At 37.7% G+C, this 24,192-nt stretch overlaps 1 protein-coding gene and 2 long non-coding RNA genes across 4 annotated transcripts in view; all 3 read left to right on the top strand.

The window, feature by feature from the left end:
• LOC139116372 (uncharacterized) overlaps nucleotides 1-10,639 on the top strand; it is a 39,992-nt gene extending 29,353 nt beyond the window's left edge. For both annotated transcript variants that reach the window (XR_011548285.1, XR_011548284.1), the window contains exons 2-3: nucleotides 10,116-10,167; nucleotides 10,553-10,639. This is a non-coding gene — a long non-coding RNA (uncharacterized lncRNA). The remainder of the gene's footprint in view (nucleotides 1-10,115; nucleotides 10,168-10,552) is intronic.
• Nucleotides 1,094-5,888, top strand: LOC139116252 (uncharacterized). The gene is made up of 6 exons (XR_011548270.1): nucleotides 1,094-2,338; nucleotides 2,525-2,686; nucleotides 3,877-3,938; nucleotides 4,075-4,172; nucleotides 4,337-4,436; nucleotides 4,651-5,888. It is a non-coding gene; the product is annotated as an uncharacterized lncRNA (long non-coding RNA).
• Nucleotides 10,640-12,460: 1,821 nt separating the features above from the next.
• On the top strand, nucleotides 12,461-17,859 carry LOC139116258 (uncharacterized). The gene is made up of 3 exons (XM_070678852.1): nucleotides 12,461-12,596; nucleotides 14,714-15,963; nucleotides 16,644-17,859. The coding sequence occupies exons 2-3, from the start codon at nucleotides 14,733-14,735 to the stop codon at nucleotides 16,712-16,714; spliced, it is 1,302 nt and encodes a 433-aa protein (XP_070534953.1). The 5' UTR covers nucleotides 12,461-12,596; nucleotides 14,714-14,732; the 3' UTR covers nucleotides 16,715-17,859.
• Nucleotides 17,860-24,192: the final 6,333 nt, after the last annotated feature.

Consider the following 24,192-nt stretch of genomic DNA (forward strand, 5'->3'; position numbering starts at 1 on the left):
ACAGCGGTACTTCAATTTAATTTTTTCAATGAAATGACCACCTTAGGGTGTGTTATATTTCCGTCCCTTTTGAAATCGCACTGTCTTGCATTTTACTACACCAGTCGATATCACTACTTACATTGACCAATGTTGTACATTTATCACACACTGCAAACTTTTGAAAGTCGCCTCTCTCAATGCCGAGAAACAATCTAATTTGGTACATAGATTTTGGGAACGATCGATATCAGTGTGAAACACATTTGTCACTATCAAATGTACGTGGTACGACTGAAAGCAAAGTCCAAATAAAGAGCACCAATGTTTGAAATGTGCGGTCACTCACAAAACTTTACGATTTCCACAAACATAGAAACCATAAGTCCACGTCAGTAATATGGGCTTCTAATTAATCTCAACAGTCTTTCCTTCAAGCGATGATACTGGTTTCTTTATGATTGTCGTCTGATGATGACCACATCTCGGTAACACCTGTGTGTTCTTCGGTGACATTTTCATTGCTTACATCAGTGGATGAAATTCCACTTGACAACAGTCTCCTTGGTACAACAGCTTTTTTCTTTATGTCGAGTGTTTGCGTTATTTAGCGAGTGACTTGGTATCTGCAAGAAACGTGTCATGTTAGTATATACATATATCGATTTCTCTCAAAAAGTAAATTAATTAATCATGTTAACAGTGAATTAAAAAGAACTCTACACGGCAAATTGCATAATTCAAAGATTGCAAGGTACATTCGCAGCGTCTTACATATATGTATACTTTTGCACAAACATAATGATTTTCGATTTTGAAAGATACCTTCACTGCTGCTTGCCTCATCAGAATTAGTATCGCTGAACGATGTTGTGGAGTTAGATGAAATGTCTGAGAACTCTTCTTCATTTCTTTTACGAAAGGATCCCTGTTCTGTTCGTTTTTGGTGACGTTAAAGAACAGAAATCTGTGATTACTATTGGTACTGTAAGTTAGTCTCCTGTTACAATGGTCGCATTTTCGATATGTTTCGTTATTCCTCGGATCCCTCAGTTTCGCGCCCATTCTTTTCATGACATTCAGTTCTGGAAACAAACATGCGTCTGAATTATGTGATTATTTTCTATATGTTTACACTAATCGAGGTATAATATAGTATACCTTGGTCTCCTATATGACCGCTTTGTGCGAGATATACTTATCGACAGGGTACACGTAGCTCTAAAGTCACTAGCAGCAACGATTTAGAACGGAAACAGGCCTTCGCAGCAGGTATGTTAGCTTTAATTCTAAACCAGCTTTTTAAGTCGCTCGATTTGGCAACTTTCTCAACATATAACAAGATGCCGATCTTATACCTTTATAATTAACTAAATTGACTTTTTTTCGCTGGAACTGAGACGGGGACGCTTGAAAAATGACCATGTAAATGTTTTGACGTGTGCGTAAGCTGTAAAAGTTAATGGGGTCTAATTGATAATGTCAACACAGTTTCACTTTTCGTTTTTGTAAATCGAAGTCGATATCGGAAGCCATAAGTAAGCCAATGAGTAAGCCTGGTTTTATCAAGCAGATTGGCATCATTCACTAAAGTTCCCTGCATTTAAGAGTATATTCCGTGAAGTTCCCTGCATTTAAGAGGACACGTGTGTATAAGAACTACATCAGCTGCATCTGTATATAGTCAAGGTCGGAATTCTAGCTGTCTCATTTTGACTCAACACTCAGAACATTTCAATATTATAATTGCATAACGCAGTAATACCATGAATCAAATAACGGTATCATTCGACTAGGGACTGTAGCTCAATGAAATGGCATATCAAAATTGATAGAAAGTATAATTTTGGTAATCACGCAAAGTACACAGCATGTACAATGATGAAGGCTTCAAATTGTTATGTCTGAATTTTGAGTGCAGCTAACAGCTAGCCCCTCCCAGGAAACTGTTTGGATTAACCCAGTTAAAATTGGAGGGAAAGTTACATGCAGCCTATTCCATTCTCAGCCCACTGATTGGATGTGCTATGACCTACTTAGAAAGTGGAGGGAAATACGACTTCAGAACTAGATATCGATAGCTCTCGGCTTGGGAACAACATTATAGAAAAAACAGCGACTTTGTGTGTTCTTTTCATCTTAGTAAGCTCCTTGCAAGTCACACAAGTTGAGAAATTCTGAACCCTACATTAGTACGATTCACAGAAATGTCGAATTCTACAAATGATAAACACGCAGTCGGGACCGAGGTTGCCTCTGTTAGTTCAGTAGCGACGAGACCTTAATGACTGATACTCGTTCAGTACAAAGTTCTGGAACAATCCTGTCGATACTTCTGATAACAGTTCAATATCATCAGGTAAGTCTGACAATTTAAATTGACACGTAAACTTTCCTGTCTAATTTGAAGGCTATGCTAATGTCTGTTTTCTATGAAATCGCGGTCTTCGCAATCGCCAGACTTTTGATTGGCTTTTGTTGCTTATCTATCAGACAAAATACAAAATGGATGTCCAAATACAATTTTGAACTTCCCTTATTGCAGAAAACGCGAACATTGGCAAAGACATATGATCTCGATTGCTGTACATGATGAAAACAAAAGACTGAAGCAGTTGAAGCGGAGAAAAAGCAGTTGATGGCAAAATTTCCGAGCGGCAAATCCCGGAGACGCAAACATAACATCCACGTTAGCTGTGAATGTGCGGTAAGGCAATCCTTTCCCGCCAATTTCTTCTCCACTGTACAAGTATTTGTTCACATATACAAACGGGTCAACTTGTTATCACTGAGCACAAGTGTGAGACACACGTTGACTGATGATGGCCACCATGACCTTTCCCCTTAAAGTAAGGTTAATATCAAGAAGGAATGTAGAGAAACTGGCATGAGACATATGGCGAACTGTGCTATTTGTGACAGCGGTCATCTGATGGATACCGGAAAGCTGGAAACATGTCATTGTAAAACAGTAATCTACTTCGTTTTATAAGCCGGGCCTGAACACGTTTCGTGGTTCTAACAAAAGTGCAATTTGCTGGTAAAATAATACTCATGGAAAATTGTCAAAGACGGTAACTAATAGCAGGTGTTTCGTGTTATTGCAAGATTTACATAACAAATATTGATAATGAGAGAGAGAGAGAGAGAGAGAGAGAGAGAGAGAGAGAGATGGGATATGGCAGTATGCCTTTACGTTTCAGAAACCGTACTATTGAATCAATAATAAGAACACGATTGGAACTATTTCGGGATAATTGGATCTTCATATTTTTCAAATTTCTCAAAAGTGTCCTATAGCTGATTACAAATTACTCATAAAAACAAGTGTACATTTTTTAAAGAAAAGCAGATTAGCTTACATTAGCTGATTAAACCGACATTCCTCATCCAATTATCACAAATTAGTTCCAATCGTGTTTAAGATAAATAATTTAACAATCTTACCTTTAAAACGTGTAGTAAGTCATCAGCAAGAGCCACAACAAGTCCAAAATGCTGTACTTATTTAACGGACACCAAATTTGAATCTGTATTACGTCGGACTGCGTATGGGATGGCGAGGGCGTAGCCTACAAATTTTATCAAACCGTGATTGGTCGATGTGTGTGCATTTCAATGAGGCACGTTGTCTTCTCAGATCACGCCCACCAGCTTTTGTTCATGTTCTCTACCATCACGCCTTACCGTAAGCCAAATTGGCAAACGGGGAGCGATAGTGACTGTTCATTATTGTCCTGTATGAAAATTTTAGTGCGACCTAAATGAAAATCCGTTGTACTCTTCGTTTGTATTTTTGAAACGAATTTGTTTCTTTGTGATGAAAAATGAGTGACGTTTCGTTGTTGTTTTGTTTGAAAATGGTTCAGCCTGTTTCGTTCTAAATTTGTTTTGCAGAGAGCAGTGAAGAAAAAGGAATTATTATCACACGAAGAATTTACGGGCTTCGTTGAGAAAAGGTAAATGACCCACACTTCCTGTCAAATAACTAATGAAAAAATAATGAAACATCCACTTATTAACTTATTATTATTCTCCGCTTTCAGTTTCATGAAAACTCATTGATATTAACTTATCATTATTCTCTGCTTTCAGTTTCAACGAACCAGAAAATTGCGCTGTTATGAAGAAACTCATTGGATAAATACGCTCAATCTATGAAGAGAAAGCGTGGAGTGCTAAAGAAATTGAAGGTAGGCTGACTGAGTCCTCCAGACTAGCTAGGATTTTATCAATCCATTCAGCGATCAACAAAAATTAACCTGACTGTTCAGAAGAATTTGTCAATTACTATTTCCTTTACAAGTGTCTAGTTCCCATTGATCACAAAAGTCTGTTTATCTTATTCAAACAACAGAGACTGCTACACTTACTGGCGAACACGCAAACGACAGGGCAGAGAAAAGGAACTGAAGCTCGACACAGGGAAAATGTGTCGTCATGAACGAATCAAAAGGGTAAGTCTTCTCACATGATAGTCTACAACTCTGTTGTATATGTGCGAACAATCTTGACTATCTTAATTTGTAAATCTCTAATGTCAGAGGATGTATATTAGAACAATATGATTTCTTTCATAAGAACGAACTTCATTACCGAATTTAGTTGGAACACACTCAGCACACCTGGCGATCATGGCTTAAAATAAAAAATACCTTTATTGTTGTTCAGAAACTAAAGTGCAGAACTGAAGACCTAGGGATGACCGACTGGAACGAAAAAAGAAGAAAAAATCAACGCTATTCTTCAGCCAGAGTATCAGAGTTCTGAAGACGATGACAAAGACGCAATTCCATCAATGCCCGAAAGTGGATTCGGCGCTCTTCCCCGAAGAGTCAGGATACTGAAATGGCGGTCAAAAAAAGTTGACAACTTACAAAAGAACACTCGATAGCATTTTTTTAGAAAATATATCTCCTAGGCGCCGAGCATCAATGGCAACTATATCAAAACCTGACAATTATATGTCAGAAAGGCAGGTTCCAAAAGACGCACCTTCATGGGCTGTATCGAAAGATTATGATCAAATGTCTTACCTACAAGCATCAGATGAGAATGATAAATAGGTTCAAATATTTTGTTAGAAAGGCATCAAACCTATAAGTCTCTGTGCATATTTTGATGACCAAATAGAATATTAACACGACCACTTTTCTTTCCTTTCATAACTGAATGTTACGTACTGAAAGAATATATTTACGGTGATTTTTAAACTTGGTTGACGTGAAATTGACTACCGTAAATGTTTTGATTAGTATGGAGAAAATCATTACAATTTAAGATTTCACTTGATGATATGTAAAGATACTCTTTTAGCACAGGCTGGTACAAGTGTGATAACATGTTTTTGGATTGAAGCTGCGTTAACCACAGACAACGAAAACAAAGAAACCGAACAACTATGATATTATTGTCCAAGCCGCACTTTATCTAGATTTAAGTGTAAGAGTATATGCTAAAAAGTAATTGGATGCATGCAATATTGTAAAAGGACCATCACATCGAGCTGTGTCTTGAGCATCATGAACGAGCGCCGCTCGCGTTGATATGTTGTATCCCTCTTGAACGATTCTCATGGTGGCGTGGTACTCAAACCTTAAGTCACAGGAAGTCGGGCGTGTTCTCGTGATGTGTGCTTTTCCAACAGCTATAGCTAGAGTGTTTTTGTGTATGTGTGTGTGTGTGTGTGTGTGTGTGTGTGTACACACACACACACACACACACACACACACACACATTATCGTGAATTGTTGTTAATTGTAATTTTTTATGTATTTACAAATATGCAAAAATCGATAGAGGTTTACCAATATATAGAATGCGTTTTTGGCCATGTTCAAGACATTATCGCAATTGCAAATAAGATTCTTTTCTTGATTTTGTTAGGATTAAAGACTTAATGCTATTCATGTAAACATGTTATTCCTGTTTTTTCAAAGCATTTCCATGGAAAGTGAGTCATAACTTTTTTTCTAAACGACGAACGGGATACTAATATGTAAATAACATTGTGATATTCAATATCAGATTAGTATTTTTTACCGAAATAGTGTTGCACTAAATTGCACTAACGACAGTTTCCATGGAAATGCAGAACTCACACACACAAATATGCCAGTTTAAATGCTCATTAAATGCGACAGTAAAGAATCAATTTATGGCAGCATAATGCCGTAATGATGAACCATAAATTTGGCGTAAATATCAATTATAAGTATACTTTATGCGACATTTTTGTGTTACATTTCCAATCAATACGCAGAAAATATGTAAAAATAAATTTGTCATATATCCGATATTTCAAGACGACATAAAAACATCGTAAATGTATTAAAGGTGACAACATTAGCACATATATTCCACATAAACGTAACATTTTTTGTATATATATGATTCATTTTGTGTTGTGTTTACGCAGACATATATAAGGTATTTGCGCATTTGAAAACATTTCCGTCAATTCCATAAATTGTATAATTCCGCATAGCAGTCATTCCATAAATGACACACATACACATACCACAAGTTTGCTGGGATGCGCCATAAATATGACATAAAGCATCAATTTATGTCACGTTTCTTTAAATTTAGGTCTGCAGAAATGAGTTTTTTCACCCTGTGTTATATGTAAAACCCGAGTCACCTATCTTTCCTTAAAACTAAAAACAAACATCAGGATTATCGGATCCGACACACCAACCAATCAAATCACTCGAAATAACAACCAATCACACAGAGCCTTGATGTGATAACCGACCAATCACAAAACACTCCTATAACAATAGCCTTCCTATCTATCTACCATAAACTGAGCAATAATTTGCCTCCTCCGACATACATTCGCTAGAATGTAACTGCATCAACTAGATAGACTAAACCGATCATCGGATGACGGAGACCCGACCCTCATCCCAGCAACTCAGCCGAACTGCAGAAACATCAGCAGTAAGTCACCAATTTTAACATTCTCAAACCCTAGTACCACCACAGATCGTGTCAGCAACGAAATCTTCAGCCACATGAAAAAACAAGAAACCTGCTTCAACAAATGTACATAAACCAACACAACATCGAACAACAACTGGCATCAATCCATAGTTGTCTGCAAGAAATAGTGGCCCCACGAAGCTTGCAATTCAACGTAAGAGCACAACTACCGGGCCATAAACCAGACGAAGCTCTTACAACAAAGTGGCGTCAACAAGAAAGACACAGTGGTTTTAAATTTGTTGAGTCAATCAACAACTATCTTCCACTGCATCAGGAAGAAAACAACACACGAATCGACAACACGATCCAGGCAGCCAACGATACAATCAACGAAATCAGCGACGCTGTTGAGAAGAAAAAGGCAAAACAGCTACTCACCAAGCACATCGAATCAGCGAAAAGAAGCATAAACAAGGCACATCGCCAAAACAAACGTACCAAGAGTTACACAAAAACCCATACCAAACGGCCCTTTTCAGGGCCACCAAATTCTCCAAAAAGAGAACTACCGAAAAAAACAATAAATAAACATCCATAAAATTGGACTCCACGAACAACACAAAAAACAAAAACTTGAAAGCTATCTGAAGCTGCTAAACTCGCACTTCTAGAGATACCCTTTCAAACAAGGAAACAAATCATTTCGCGTGCCCAAAGAATCGCGATAAACCAGCTTGCAAACAATAGACAAATTACCATCGACAAGGGTAGGAGTATCGTCATTGTCAACACAAAAGATTACGTACACGAATGCGAAAGGCAATTACGAAACATTTAGTATTACACACAACAAGACAGTGACGACACAGAACAAACAATAAACAAAGTACACGAACTATTTAACAAAATGTACGACAATAAACACATTGATCATGATACGTAGAAGTGTCTTGATCCATAAAACATAAAAATCCGTACCCCGCAGTGGTACTTATTGCCCAAAAAATCACAAACCTTCGAAAAATCTAAAAGACACACTAGTCAAAAACAAAATTTACAGAAGTAAAGAAACATAGAACAAACAAACCGAACCACCAAACGGATTCACAACGAGATCCAAAAATTAATATACTTGCCTCGCTACTCGAAGAGCAAGACCACTAAAATGCATTAAAATAAATTTTCACAAACACAAACTAAGGAAAGAATCTACACTGCGACTGATGAGAAACCACACTCGGGTTTCGAAACGCAAGCGTCAAAGGGCCACTCTATCAACATTGTAACACCATAGGTCCGGCTGCGTCTCGCCATAAGCTTTCCCCACACAAACAATACATTACCGTACACACTAATCCAAACTTCCCTACAAATATCCGAGGCGAAACAAACATTTTTTATTAACACAAACAATCGGATAAGAATGTAGGAACACATTTTTGAAACGAATCAAACACAAACTCGACACAAAAACATTTTGGATAGTTAGGTGGGGAGCCTCTTTCACACTTTATACATTCGATCTGGTGGCATGGCTGGCAGCTTTATCAATCTGTGGCAAAGTGCCACGGATTTATATCGCGTTAGTTTCGTAAATGTCGCAGCTACAAAACTAAAGTTACAACATTCCATAGATAGCGCAGAATGGGAGCGCAGTTTGATAGCGCAAAATAGGAGCGCAGATTGATAGCGCAAATTGAAATGCGCTAGCGCAGTTTAGGGGCGCAGACTGCTGATTTCAGACCTCTCATTAAATATGCAAATTAGCATTTATCTTTCATGTCACCCCTTAATGGTTCCCACTACTGATATATCTTGGTGTGATCAACATTTGTAGCAAATCTCATCAAATTGTGTGTAGTTGTTTTTAATGAATATCCGTTTTTTCTAAAATCATTAATTATGCAAATGAGCAAAAAGTATGCAAGCCAGACCCACCAAAAACTAATCAGTTCTTGCCATTTGCTAACTGAATCTATGTACCAGATTTGATTCTGATCTGATGAGCCGTTTTTGAGATATCGGACCAACAGACAGACAGACAGACAGACAGACAGACAGACAGACAGATATCGCTACGACATATGCTCACGTGTGTAAACACATGCGCAAATAATGGTAACATTATACAACAGAGAAAACGATAAGTTACAGAATGCTCGACGCGCAATCACACTGCACAGATTGCGGAGGCTCGATTACGCGAATAGCTGTGTCTTGCAAAGTTGTCTTTGTCGTTGTAGTTTGGTAAATTTTGTCATAAATGTCAGAACTAAAGTCAGCGACCACCATTTGACTTTTCCTGTAAATTATCACAAGTTTCACCTTATTACAAATGAAGGAAGACATCTGGTATGAAAAAAGTGTTAAAAATTTGCCGCGCTAACACGGCATTGATATGACCCACCTGCCTACCGGTAGACTTGGTTCAAGTCTGTGATTTGTGAACGCGATGATTTGTGTTCTGTTTCAATGTGAAACGCAGTGAGTGGGGTGACAGAAACTAACTCACTACTGCGCAGACTCAAAGGTTACGCGTTCAATTAATCGCAAGGAAAACCACGCGTGAAGGAAAACCTGGCCTGAGGCCTGTGCTGCTAAATTCCAAGTAGGTTTGTATAAAATAGGAGAGACACAAGAAAAACTATTACAATTTTTTTTTTTTTGAAATTCACCGACTTGAACCAAGTCTACCACCGAGCCACAGTCACGTGTTTTCTAAATATCCGCTCTGCGCCATCGTGGTCTTTACGCTCCCCTCCTCTGGGGAGCGTAGAGCCCACGGTTGACGGATCTAGCAGTCTAAATCACGGGTAGCCAGCTTATTTGATATGCATCCATGCATGGTTAGCCGTGATGTGGTTCAGTTTTGGTGCAAATTGGCAAATCACAAGCTGTCACTCATGTGAGCGGCCATTTACTTTGATAACAAAAGAAGACAGATATCAGTGACAAGCGTTCAGTGAAAACAATAGTCGGCAAAATCTTTCATTGTTCATAACCTGCTGCCTCGTCAGCTGGAAGGGCGGAAGGTTGATCGATCTTGTTGTCAGCACCTTCTCTAGATCTGATTCGCCTTAGCACACAAGTACCGACACGCACAATTTCCTCCTCACTATCCCAGTATAGTATTTCAAAGAAAACAGTCAATGTCTGTTGATTTGTCAATGTCCCTCCCTAACCCCCTTTATTAATTTCTCCTACAGATCACCAAGGCGTATGCTATATCGCCCTGACAACTCGTAAGCAACCGATAAGGTAAACCAAAACTTTGTTGCCTGCCCGCGGGCTGGTGCGCATGACGGCTCATGACGTCACACACACCAGCCCGCGGGCAGGCAACAAAATGTGATCTTGCCCTTGCTACCGTGAGATACATTTGACTATTTTCTTGTCAGGTGACTAGTTCTTGCAAACCAGATTGATTTGGTAGTGACCCGTTATTACCTCCTCTCTACAAACAATCAGATGGCTGGATTGAGTAAAAGCATCCGATGATGATTATTGATATATTTGATCATCTCTGCTTAATTATGCGAACACAAACCACCTATAATACCACTTATGCTTGCAAATGTCTACATGCCACCTTCAATAGACTGAAGCAGACTGTCTAAACACTGATGTTTTTTCTCCTTTGCAGATAATCATTGCAAAAATTTCCCAATAATGAATCGTTCAAAGAATGTTCTCGCATTAGTAGTCTGCGAATGGGACGAAATGAATTTTCCTAACTAGGGATATATGTCTGATTTAACTCGATCAAAATCGACCAGACTTGGTATTTATATTAAAGATACTATGATTTAACATTATTGAAAGTCATTAAGAATTTTAACTTTAGCCAATTCCTAATTTACATATTTAATGAACTTTGCTAATTAGAGATATATATTTAAATTGACTGGACCAAAGTTGATGAAACTTGCTACATGAATTGAAGCTACTATGATACAACATTTTTGAAAGTCATTAAACATTTTTACTTCAGCCAATTCCCAATTTGCATATTTAATAAACTTTCCAAATTAGGGATATATATCTGAATTTACTTGATTATAGTTATCGAAACTTGCAAAGATACTGTGATATAATATTATTTAAAATCAAAAAACATTTTTACTTCAGCCAATTCCTAATTTGCATATTAAATGAATTTTCATAATTAGGGATATTTATCTTCATTTGACTTGATCAAAATTGATGAAACTTGCTATGTACATTAAATAAACTATAATAAACTTCGAATCGTCGATCAAAATCACAACTTTTTGGTGCTTTTCTCTCACAAATTCAGCGAAATTGAAGTTTTTCATAACCTAAATGTATTGTTGGAATTAAGTATACTTTTTGAACGGGCGTTCTTCGGGAAAAAATATTCCATCGGCAAGGTGCCAGTGGTCGACGCCACATTTCTTTTTGACGCCATCCTTAAAGATGACCTAAGATGACCTTCATACTAATCAAACAAATCACGCTGCTCGTAAAAAAGGCAACACTATAGGCGCGTCCTTCAGCCAATCACACTATTTAACAAGTAAAAGATGGGGCTGAAAAAGCCACAAATGGGTATTTAGAAACTATTTTGGTTTGTGCAATTCTAAGTGGGGAAAGGGGTCGCAAAACTGATAATCGTACGTGTGCCGTCTAACAGCTGGCAGTGCGATCGCGAAATTAATAGGTCGATAAAATAATTTAATTACGTTAAAAGTAACCGGGAAAAATGCAAAACAGGCGGGTTATTTACTCGGCACCCGGCTTCTAAGTGACAACACTGGCTGAGAAGAAAAATGTAATAAGCAAAACCTGTAAAGTTCCCGTTCCATACTCCCCCGGAGGAGAAAATCGATTTTGCCCGTACCGGGTATCTGCGTTTGCACTGTTGGAGGTGTTTATTTGTAGTCATTATTATGCTTAAAGGCCCGATTGTGGGTCTTCATTTTCATTCTAATATTTTGCGATGAGAAGTACAGGTAGTGGCAGACAAGGAAAAATGATGAATTTCTTATTGATATTATCAGAATACCAACATTTTTTACTTTCCGGTAACTTTATTACGCAGCAGCATTGTAGGTTGCTCGAGTTTGGACAACACATTGAGTCAGCATTTCTCCTTCCCCTCTCGTACAAGATACCACAAAATGGAACCACCTGTTACTGAGGAAATATCAAAATTCGGATGTCAAACGTATACTTGTAGTTAGAGGGCAAAAGTGTTTATTTCGTAGTTTTTGCAATATGCAAATGTGCATTTCAAAAATAATCGATAACTCTCAGTAATAGTTCATTTATATGTGATTTCATTCAAACTCATCAATTTAGATACCAGGATAAAGTAAATTTGGGATAATTTTCTGCATTTCCATAACGCTGGTAACACACAGCCCTGCCATGTAGAGCTAGTCTACCTTGACCTGATTTTCCCCAGAAGGTAGTGTCATCGAACTCTGGCCTATTGACTTTTCACAATATATTTAAAGTGAAACGCATTCGTAGGTCGCGAAATGATTTATTCATTTGTGACTTCTTTTAGGGCATGTTGTACACAATTCCAGCTCCACTTCACAGTTCAACTCGAAGGAGAGCCGGTTCTGTTGTACTGAGAGTAGTGTTTACCCTGTAACTCGGATTCGTGTGGCTTTTTTCGGGCTGAAGGTTTATGGCCGCGAGAATACCCTGGACAAATTGTAAGTAAGGTGAAAAACGGATTTGTTTCTGTTGAGCACTGGCATCAATTCTTTCCCTTTTCAGTGTCTATTAAGGTCCAATGTTCAGCAGCAGTGCTCTACAGACGTACAAGTGCTGAACTTCACTCTGGAGTTCGGGTAGTTTATTGTATAAATGTCATGATGACTGAGGTAACATTTCGCAAATATGAGTACTCGGTACATTCGATGAAATAAAGGATCGATGGTGATATTATTCATTAATCGGCCAAAGCTCAAACAACAAGTACCCTCACTCTTGAACGGATTGCACACTAAAATTAGAAACTGACAAAGATCGTGCACATGTACATGTACAAGGAGGGAAGTAGAAACCGCATTAGCAAAGCTGTAATTATTCGTTAGCCTCTTCCTTTAGCTATTGAAGTAATTTTACTGAATTTTCAGGTAAGACAAGACCAAATTTTGGGTTCCTGTTCAAAATTTTTTAGAGTATTCTCCCCCGCTTCACAGAATTATTTACAAAATTAGCAAATTCACGTTAACTGTGTAGTCTACAGTTCATCGTTGACCTCATACAGTGTACGTATTGTGTATAAAGGGGGTACTAGGAAAGGAGTATAGAAGTAAGATTCTACCTTTCAGATGGGCAATGATCATTATCAGTACCATGGCATGCAGAAATGAAGCAAACAGATGATCTTATTTGCAATACCATTAATTTAAACTTATCTGTAAAATGTGTACATGGACAATGGTCATGTAACTTTTTAAGGTAGAACGCGCCTCTGGCACACAAATTTGATCCCTAAAACTTTTACAATTCTGTTTTGATATATCACTTGTGGGGGTTCATTTTAAAGTTCTTGGTGTAAGAAAACTTGTCACCAGCTTAGTTTTTTGAAATTCGAAAATTTTATTTTTCTCTATAGAGTTAACACAGGGATGGCGGCCATTTTGAATTTCAAATATCGGTAAATCTTGAGTTATTTGTGTCCCTATTACTAAAATTTGCACATTGACCCCAGATTTTTATTCTTGATTTTGAAAGAGAATGGTTGAAATATTTCTTAAGGACATTTTGAGCAAAAGTTTAAGCCTTTCACTTTTGAGGCGCATACTACCTTAATGGAGGCCTAGAGTAAAACAGTGCCGAAGGAACATCGAACACCTTGTGTTCACAATATGTTTGATGGGCTATGTAAAGTATATCTGACATTAACTATTTTGAGTCACGAAGTAAAATTCTCAGAGGAGAGGGAAGTATTTTGAAGTATATTGAAAATTTCAATGACTATCGCATTAAAACTTTCAAACCAAATGGTATAGAAAAAAAGACATAAAAAAAGAAAAGAAAGAAAACCATGTCCACGCATCAGGTTTGCAAAACGTCGCACACCCGAAGAAACGTCTTTTTTTTTGGCTTAGGCCTAATAGTTCTATACGTTAAAGTAGGTTGTTAGTTGAAATACATAATAATTGTTCTGCATACGGTAAAAATGACCACTACAAGAGTGAAGATAGTGTACATAAACTAAAAGTACTACTTCTAAAACGGTTTTATAATATGGAAGATTCTCTTTTTATAATATATCTCTAACACAGATACTAAACACTGTCCTCATCCAATCATCTTTGCTTTTGCCCTTGACTCTATATGTAATTAGGCATATGTCATACACTATGTAATATGCTTCAGAACTCAATTTTAAGGTCAATCTTGGGGCCTGCAGAAACTTCCAAGCCATCAGCTTCAGTTGCTTTACTTGGAATTTATCGTAGATGCCTTCCAATGCTTCGAGATTAAGACGTCGTATACTTGAAATATTAAAAACTAATCGGGCTTTTGAGAATGTCCAAAGTCTGTCTTTTGGGACTACAGTATATACATTTTAATAGAAGTATATAAACGATAGATTTCAGAAGGGGTGTTCGTGTGAACATGTATTACCTTTTTATGTTGATAAAGGGTCCGTTTGACTGTATTCCGAGAAGCCTGGTAGAAGGCCAGATTCAGTTAAATCATGTTCTTCATGGAGTTGATCGCATCGGCTGCACATAAGTGGTAACTGCATATTTGCTACAAATGTGTACTGGACTAGTATTAATTCTGTTTTTTCTGTTTTCTCTATTTCCAGATATTTGTAAACAACAATAATGGCCCACCCAAAAAACGTTCTTGCACTAATGATGTGTGTTTGGGATGAAAAAAATTTTGTTCATCATTTGCAACAGCTGTCGGACAGAGTGCATAAGAAATATTCACTCAGTTACTCAAGATGGGATAGTTCGCCCTTTGACATTGACCAGTACACAGAGCAGTGTATCGACATTGTACGTGAGAAGAAAATTGATTTGGTAGTCAGTGGTACTGATGTATCTGCCCTGGTTCACGCTGCTATTGCCGAGACATTTCCTCATATCCGTGGACCGTCCGTGGAGTCGGTGTTTCTCACATGCCACAAGTATTACTCGAACACTGTCCTGGGAAGTGATTTAGATCAAAATCGCAGCGTGGTCCTGCAACTCAACCAGGACATGGAAGAGATAATGACAATAGCAAGCGAATTCTTCTATTCAACTGATGGCACGTGTTTCATAAAACCAGTGTTAGGACATTCCGAATTAGGGTCTCGAAGGATAACGAACTTGGAAGATCTTCACGAAGCTGTATCAGCATTAAAACGGGACAGACACTTGCATTACATCACAGAGAAATTTATGAAAAAGTGGATTAGTTCTGAGGCTTATCCGTTGGCTGCAACCCCTTGTGCTTTGTTAGAAGAATTTTGTGAGTTCCAATACAGTTCTGCGACCATGTGCAGCGTACAAGGGGGCAACATTCTGCGGACGGCAATGGCTGATTGGCTGCCAGTCAAAGACCGAGGATGTGTACACACCAGCAAATTTATCAGTGCAATCATCCCGTCAAGTGTAAAAAAAGAAGAGGAGATGAAAGCCTGGCAGATGACTGATCGAATTGTCATGAAAATGATTCAGAAAGGATTTGACGACCAGTCGCTTAATGTCGAATTCTTTGTGCTTCCGAATGGGGATTTCAAATTCCTGGAAATCAACGGGAGAATTGATCATGTTCTAGGGCCTCTCTGCGGTCAAGTGTACAAACACGGAGACCTGGTGAAGAACCTCCTGAAACTCGGTTCAGGGGAGAAGATCAAAGATACTATCTACAGAGGAAGGGTCGGTTTTCTTGGCATGGTGAACACACGTGTCTCTGGTAAAGCTGAAGATATTTTAGATTTTCAGGAAATATCATCTTCTCCAGAAGTTCAACCGCTAGTTGCCCCTGATGAAAACATACTGGTGGATCCTCGCACAAGCTCTTCCTATATAGCATATATGAGCCTGACTGGAGTTACATTGAAAGGTCGGTATACATCTTCATGAAGGTCTAGCCGACCACAATGCAGTTGATGCTACTGAAACTTATCTTTTCAGAAATATTTCAACTTGCTAATTCCTTATAATATATAATAAGGGACAGTGGATGGCAGACTCAACTCACTGCATTTAGTTGGTTAGCCTATTTCTCTTATTATGTGTAAATTTGCACTAACTATGATCCACGGTTGCATCATGGAAGCTCTTCATAAAATCACCATTCAGACTTAATTTGAAATGTTTGCTGTCAAAATACATTTGGGCATTTTAGAGGCCAACAAACCGATTTAAGCAAATTATCGTGTTTGTCATGTTTTGTAGAAGTTCAAATAATTTCATAAGCTTGGTCGGATAGGCGTGCTTTAAACCGTCCGTTTAGTATTAGGATGTGGGGGAGGGGGAAAGGGGAGGGTAGGTTGAATCCAATGAGTTTTGTTTGCCAGGCACGTGTCTTAATGATATATTACGTAGTCCTCAAGACAGTCATTTTGAAGATTTGAAGGAAACAACTCTGATGCTTTTGAAGGAAACCATTATACATTTCATTATGCCATGATACATTACATTCATGAAGTGAACCATAAAGTTACCATGTTTTAACCTTATGCAACACATTGATGTAAAATATACATCTGTTAGATTATACAATTTATCACTGTTTTGCAGACGTGAAGGACAAGTACCAAGCAATCTGCAAGAGAATCTTGAAGAAGCCGGAATGCTCTTCCTTAGAGTAATAGCTGCATGGCTTAAACCAGTGAAGTTGAAAGACGATGGCATCTTTGACCTATTCAAGAAACCTCTTCGTCGATATTCCTGCCAGTGTACTTTTCATGACTGTATAAATCACTTGTGCTGGCTAACAAGGTGTGGAGTACTCAGATTGTTTATTGAACACTGTCATGTCAGTTTTGAAGTAGAAATGCTACTCTTTGTTGAGGCAGAATACACCTAAAGAACAGATATTTGGTCTCTCAAACTTATATACAGTACTTTTAGTTTCCCACTTGTGGTGGCTCATTTCGAAGCACGTGGAATAAGTATTTACCGACTTATTTTCGCAAAATCAAAAGTTTTATTTTCCCCTATAGAGTTTACACGGGGATGGCAGCCATTTTGAATTTCAAACGTCTAAAAATAGTGGGTACTTTCTTCAGTGCCAAATTTTGAACGCGTTTACCCGTGATTTGTGTTCTTGATTTCGAAAGGGAATGATTTAAAGTTTGCGTACGGAAAGGTTAATCAAAGTTTAAGTCTTTCAATTTTGAGGTGTGTACTACGTCAATGAAACAACTGAGAAATATTAATTTATAAAACAAAAATTGAAATCTCAGATAACGACGGCCGAGTGCAAGAGGAATGTGACAAAGTTGGTATTAAAAGTGGAATTGATTTTCAGCCAGTGAACAGAAATGTTTTAAATACGTGTACATGTGTTTTATAAGCTGCTAACGAGTAATTTGGTCAGGGCGATAAGCCCAGCGTTTGTGATCGGTAGAACAAATTAGTAATTGGATTAGTGGGTAACTAGGAATTATATCATACTAGTATATTGATGGCGCAAATACAGCGATCTGATCGACACGTCACGGTGAAAAGAACCGTGGTATACATATATTCACGATATACCATGGCTGGCACATGCGCGAGCTCTCGGCTTGAGAAATAATCCGTTTTTGACCTTTAATGCCTGAATTTCTATAGACTGTTATGATATAATAGCAATAAATCAAATCCAGCGACGGTATACCACTCGCTTTTGACCAGTTCACTTCATATATGCGTTTCCTATATGAAGTACACTGATAATTTACAAAACTGACATGTCATACCCTTCCAAATGTTTCTCTGCGTATAACAAAATTAAACAAAATTTCTATAATTTTGTCTGAAGTGTCATTTTTTTTTTAGGAACAGTTTTGAAAAGGGATTGCTAGCTTTGTTGTGAGATCATTACAGAAAAGTGAACATCCATAAAGAATGCACCTTAGGGACAGACATTCAAACTCTCAAATTATTTCAGTATTTTTCTTCTCAATTGTGTTGGCTCATTTCAAAGCTCTTGGAGTAAATAAGCCTACGTTTTTTTGGGTTGTTTTTTTTGAAAATTGAAAATGTTAATTTTTCCCTACTACAGACTTAATACAGAAATATGGCAGCCATATTGAATTTCAAATATCTGCGTGTGTGGTAACTGTAACCAACTCTTTGTGTATCAAGTCATTTTGCACAACGCGTCATGCCTACCTATTATAACGTCAGCAACATTCATGGGTGATTTATGCAGATTGTTTTAAGGTAGAATGCGTCTTGGAGACAAATATTTCAACTCAAACTTTTTCAATTCTTTTCTGATCTACCACTTGTAGGGGTCCATTTTAAAGCTCTTGGTGTAAGAAAACTTTTCACCTGCTCAATTTTTCGAAAATTCGAAAATCGACATTTTATTTTTTCTCCATAGAGTTAACACAGGTATGGTGGCCATTTTAAATATTGGTAAATCGTGAGTACCAAAATTTGCACGGTGACCCTGACTTTTGTTCTTTATTTAAAAAAAACAATGATTGAAATATTCCTTGCGGAAAATTTGAGAAAAACTTTAAGTCTCTCACTTTCGAGGTTCATACTGCCTTAAAGGGGTCTTAAATGTTGGATACTCTAGCAATAAACAACATCAGTAACAAAGTAATGGTAATAAGAGACAGACACACGCTGTTGGGGTCAAGGTCGACTACTTTAAGGTGAAGGACGACGAATTCGGACGCGCACACGCTTTAGAACGTTTCTGCGCAGATTTAACTCCAGCCTGCCGCAAATTGGTTATTTTGTAGCGCATGTATTTAACATCACCTGTCATTGTTGAATTTGTGCTTTTACCTAATTTTTTGACCCAGTGTCTTCGAAATACATGTGACCTATAACCTTGTCATATTTTGACCCCCTAGGAAGCTGGTTTTTATTCAATATGAGCGAAAAATTAACATTTCTCTCCCATTTATATGGCGCAAATTACCCATTCACCTGGAGATATTGTAAAAAGTAGCGTGGTGACACCCTTTTATTAAAAGTGTAAACTAAATGGTATTATTTCAGGAGTTTATTCGCCAAGTTTTGTCAAAATGACACCATTCAAAGCGACAGGAAGAAAGTTCGAAAAATATGTAGTGATATAATTTCGATATCGTCATTTTGTAATCGATATTTATGTTAAAATTTCTTCACAAACATCATGAAAACTATACATTCGATAGATATGGATCTTAAGTCTTGGTATTTATTAAAATTAACTCATTTGCTAAGCGTTTTATGATTGCTTTCTTTAGTTTAAGTGAATTATATCATTTTTATTTATTTCTAACGACGCCATTTTAACGTCCGTTTCCATGGAAACAAGCGTGGTGACCCCCATTTTTTATTTCATTTTTGCACTTGCACAACTTCCAAGAATATTTGTGCAAAGTTTCAAGAAATGACACCATAACTTAATTTTGACGTAATTCGTAGTACTTCACCTTAATACAAGTTGACAGGCTGTAAGCGAAAGTCCGCCAAAATTCCCCTAACACTGGTGATGGGCGTTAGCCCTCCTCCTGAGTACGAATGTCAAGGCTAACTATGGGATACCCAAGGTAAGCCTCGTTCCACGATATCCCACATACAGTCTCGAACCCACCCCATTTACAGTACTGTAAAACAAGCATTATTGCACACTCCACCATTTCCACCCTGATCCCACAGGCGCAGTGTACAGTAACGTAATGCTTTCTACGTATATTACATGGGCTATTCCAATCACCTGTGCCTGATCTCCGATCCTAGATAAAAGAAACAGCAGTGTGGCATGGCTGCTGATATGAGGGAGCAGGGACTTAATCAGTGGCTTCATGCAGTTTTGTCGAAAATAGGGAACAACTCTGGCAAGCACTACCGATATGGCTGCCAAATTAATGCCCAATCGCTTAATAGCTTCCAATATAGATAAGGTTCTAGTATATTTTTAGCACTAGGAACCTAGCAAAAAGAAACTGCCAAGTCCTTGGACAAAAGTTAAGAAAATTATGGAAAATATGTATTTTAACATAAATTCAGGTTCCGAGCACACCTATTAAAATAAACTTGCATTCTTAGATGGATCGTTCTTATACTCTATTAGTAAACTGTATTTTGTAAAAACTTCAAATTGATTTGAAAGACCGACATATATAAAGTATTACAGTAAGTATATGTTGATATGCTTTTACCATTATGATGTAAGTACATCATGTCATCTCTAATTTTCCTATATATGGTAACGGTACTATTAAGCAGCTGGGCATTAATTTGGCAGCCACCCTAGCCATATGCATAGTGCTTGCTTAAGTTGTTCCCCATTTTCTAAAAAATAGCATAAAAGGAAACCGAGAATATTTGGAAAACTAATATGAAACTCCTCACTTTAAGGGGTAACTGCTATCTCGCTTACCTTGCTCAAATTTGCACTTACTGTATTCCAGGGTTGCATCATGGGCATTGTGTATATCAATGATCATCAATCACCATTCAGATTCAATTTAAAATGTTTGTGGTCAAACAACATGTAGGCGGCTATTGGGGGAAGTTCAAATCGTAATGTCGTAGTCAGACGTGCACACTTTCATTTGTTTAACCTAGAGGAGGCAGGGCATAGTTAAAACCAATGAATTTCGTGTGCTTTGCGTCATCAAGGTAATTTTGAATACAGGGATGCTTTTAACTTTCAGTAAAAGTGGCTCAGTTGGATTCGACAGATTCATTTTCATTTTACAAAAATCCCATAATATCAATGGTATGTTACATCCATGGTTAAACCTTTAACGATAGCATGTAAGAAAAATTGTGAGTTACAAGTGTTTGCTACTGTCTAAGTGCTTTAATGGGGCAGTGTCGCTTTCTTTTGGCATTTGGCCATTTTGTCATACTCTATACGGCATATTACGTTTACTTATTCTCAAAGAATAATCGGCGAGGCATGTCTTCAATCCCTGCTACATACATATTAGGCGAAGGAAATGAGGGCAAAACTTTTGTAATCTCTCGGGAAAATATCCGAATGGCCCATCGTCTGCTTTCACACACCACTAACCTTTTTTTAAAATTTAACTACACATATTTTATTTTGCATGCATTCCTTACTAGACCAATGTAATTTAAAGGCGGCCATTTTGAATTTCAAATATCGCAAAATGTTGGGTACGTTGTTTCGCTAGTTCCAAACTTTGCACGTTGAGCCCCCCCCCCTGATTTTTATTGTTGATTTGATAAAATAATTGTTGAAAGTCTCATGTAGGAAAGTTTGAGCAAAAGATAAAGTCTTTCATCTTGTTGGCCTTTTAATAAAAGTTACTCAGTACAATAAACACAAGGATTAGGACAATTGTAATGTCGACAAATTTTACGTTAATCCTCTACTATAAAACTTAGCTTATACAGCTTTTTTATGTTTCCGCAGAAGTGAAGGACAAGTACCAAACAATCTGCAAGAGAATCTTGAAGAAGCCGGAATGTTCCTCATTGGAGTAATATCAGTGACACTCTGCAGCCAGCAGAGAGAAAGACGTGGAAGTTTTGACATATTATGCAAAGAACTATTTCGAAAGACTCGTCCCCTTCCCTTTTTATGACCATACACAACACTACTGTATAGATCACCTACTCTGACTGGCAATGACTACTCAGAGTACTACTAGTATTCATTGAACACAATCGTGTCGGCAGAAGCGGTTAACGTTTCTGTATGATGAAACAATCCACAAGCCTTATCATTCGAGAGCATATAAATCATAGTAATCGATAGCGAAGTGCAAGATGAACGTATTGTTTTTCAAACATTTCACTTGGAAAGTGGGGACTTTAGGAAAGTGAATAAAAATACTGAAAAGATTATCTTTGGGCGGAAGGGGTTGTATATATCGTGCACGAAACTATTGAATTTTCTGAGCGCCGAATGTCCGTGATTGACATACTAGTAGTCTGGTTCCCTGACCCATTTCTAGCGCTCGCTGCGCTGCCGACGAAATAGGGTCAGGTATGGGCTATTGTAAGCATGGCTGCCATTGGTCAATAGTACGAGCGCAGTGATTGCATTGAGTTTATTTCAAACTTGGAGTAACCCTATAATTTAGATTTCGCTTGCTCTTGGAGTAATTTTACCTCCATGGTTTCCCTAACGAGGAGGAATACTCCGATCGTTAATTCACCACCACTAAATGCCATCATAGAAGTACAGAGTCGGAGACTTAAAAGTGAAGCCGTGCAAATAACTTCAACGTTTGGTGTTTCATCGTCTAATTTCCAATCCTGTCTCTATACAAATATGCTGATCACATGATTTTGTCAGGTAACTGTGCTCATTAATATGCAGTCAAAATTGTGACTAAAATGGCGACCCACGCGTACCCCATACTTGACCCTATTTTCCTTAGCAGTGGGACCAGACTATCTATGATTGCCAGCGAATCGACTTGTTATTTGCATATCAGCTGGTCAGAGCAGAGTACAGGAGATCAAGTTGGTGACTTCAAAACGGAATAATAAGTGGCAACAAAATTGGAGAGAAGGCGGGGATTTTGTTTTGTAACTTCTCATGAAGCCAAGGGTAAAAAGGCTCCATTGTCCGAAAAAAACGGGTTCCAGGTTTATAAAATCGACATACATAGCACATCACCGTACAGTTTGCGATTAAATCGGTGAATTATGTGCCTACAGTGTAGGAATCAGACTATTCCTCAGCATCGCGTGTGAACAAACCCTATATACACTCTAACACACGGTTTGCATTGTGATATGTATTTGTATAAATGGATGTGAACTCTTTTATCATGATTAATCACAGATAGAGTTTTATATACACAAACTTTTAATACTAGCGACAAAATGTTCTCCTGCACTTTTTTAATTTTTATAATTCTCGTTGAATTATGATATCAGCCATGAGCTTAGTTGATATTATTAACTCATTAAGTGGAATAATGTAGTTTCCCGTCTAAATACTTGGCATATAGCATTTGCTTTCAAATATAATAAAAGTAATGATTCATCTCAGTATCTCAGTATACATTTTTCATTAAAATAGCTTCTTGCAGGATATACTTCCATTAACTTCGTATTTACCACAGATTTTACTTGCTGTTTCAGCATAGCGGCAGTTGAGAAGTTTGTCCCCAGGAGTGGGGTTGGGGGTACGGGTGTCTTGGTCTCAGCACAGGTTTCTTGTTGCTATTGTTTATTTTATTTTAATACATTTGACTATGATATGTATTGCCAATAAAGATTTATACTACCAACCTTTTGGTGTCTTGGTTTTATGTTAGCACTGGTTTTGCAAAGATTTCTTTTTCTCCTTCACTGTGTCATGTATTTGTCCTTTGACAATCTTATGCGAAGTTTTATCACTGTGTTGCGTCTATTATCTGATGCGTTTGATTGCCTAATGAGCCAAAAGCAAGCAAAGGTAAGTTATTAATCTGTGGACACCGTCACAAGATTGTCACCGAATTAACTTTGACAAAGTCAACTACGAACGCACCAGCAAGGGTATCCTCTTTCGTATCCCTGACATCACTTCTTGGTCTTTGCAAGAGGCTATATATCTTTCTTTCACGAATTTGACTTTGTTGTGTGTACCGGTGATTTGCTGTCTGTTCTGTGCTGTTTTGTGTCCATGTTTATAACAATTGACTATGTATTACGAATTTTGACCTAGTGTTATTAGATTATGGATGGGTATGATTGTGATTATGATATTAGTTTCAATAACTTTGGTCACATTCTTTACGAATGCTATATTTCCGATATATAACCTTTATTGTAAAACTTCGATGATATGCAAATGAGCAATGTCATTTACTAAAAGCTGCTTAATAACCTTGAAAAATTTGCTTCAAGTCATGCGATCGGTTCTCGAGATATCTCTCTAAGACGGACAGGCACACAGAATGTGTACGACAGTAAATCACTCGTACTGTTTCAACAGGTGAGCTAAGACACACATATGAATCATTCAATATGAATGAACACCTCTTGATGTGCCTACTCATATGCATTTTATTATCAAGTTAATTCGATGAGTCGGTAAATTGGCTAGCCTGACCTTGCTTTACCTAGAAGGTTTCCATGGAATTTCTGGTATTAAATTGCAACGAACGCTTGTGTGTTTGTTCGTGACTTCTTTTGGGGGCATGAAGTACGCAGGGTCAGC

This window comes from Ptychodera flava, chromosome 2 (genome assembly GCF_041260155.1).
Source record: "Ptychodera flava strain L36383 chromosome 2, AS_Pfla_20210202, whole genome shotgun sequence".
NCBI classification, from domain to species: Eukaryota; Metazoa; Hemichordata; class Enteropneusta; family Ptychoderidae; genus Ptychodera; species Ptychodera flava.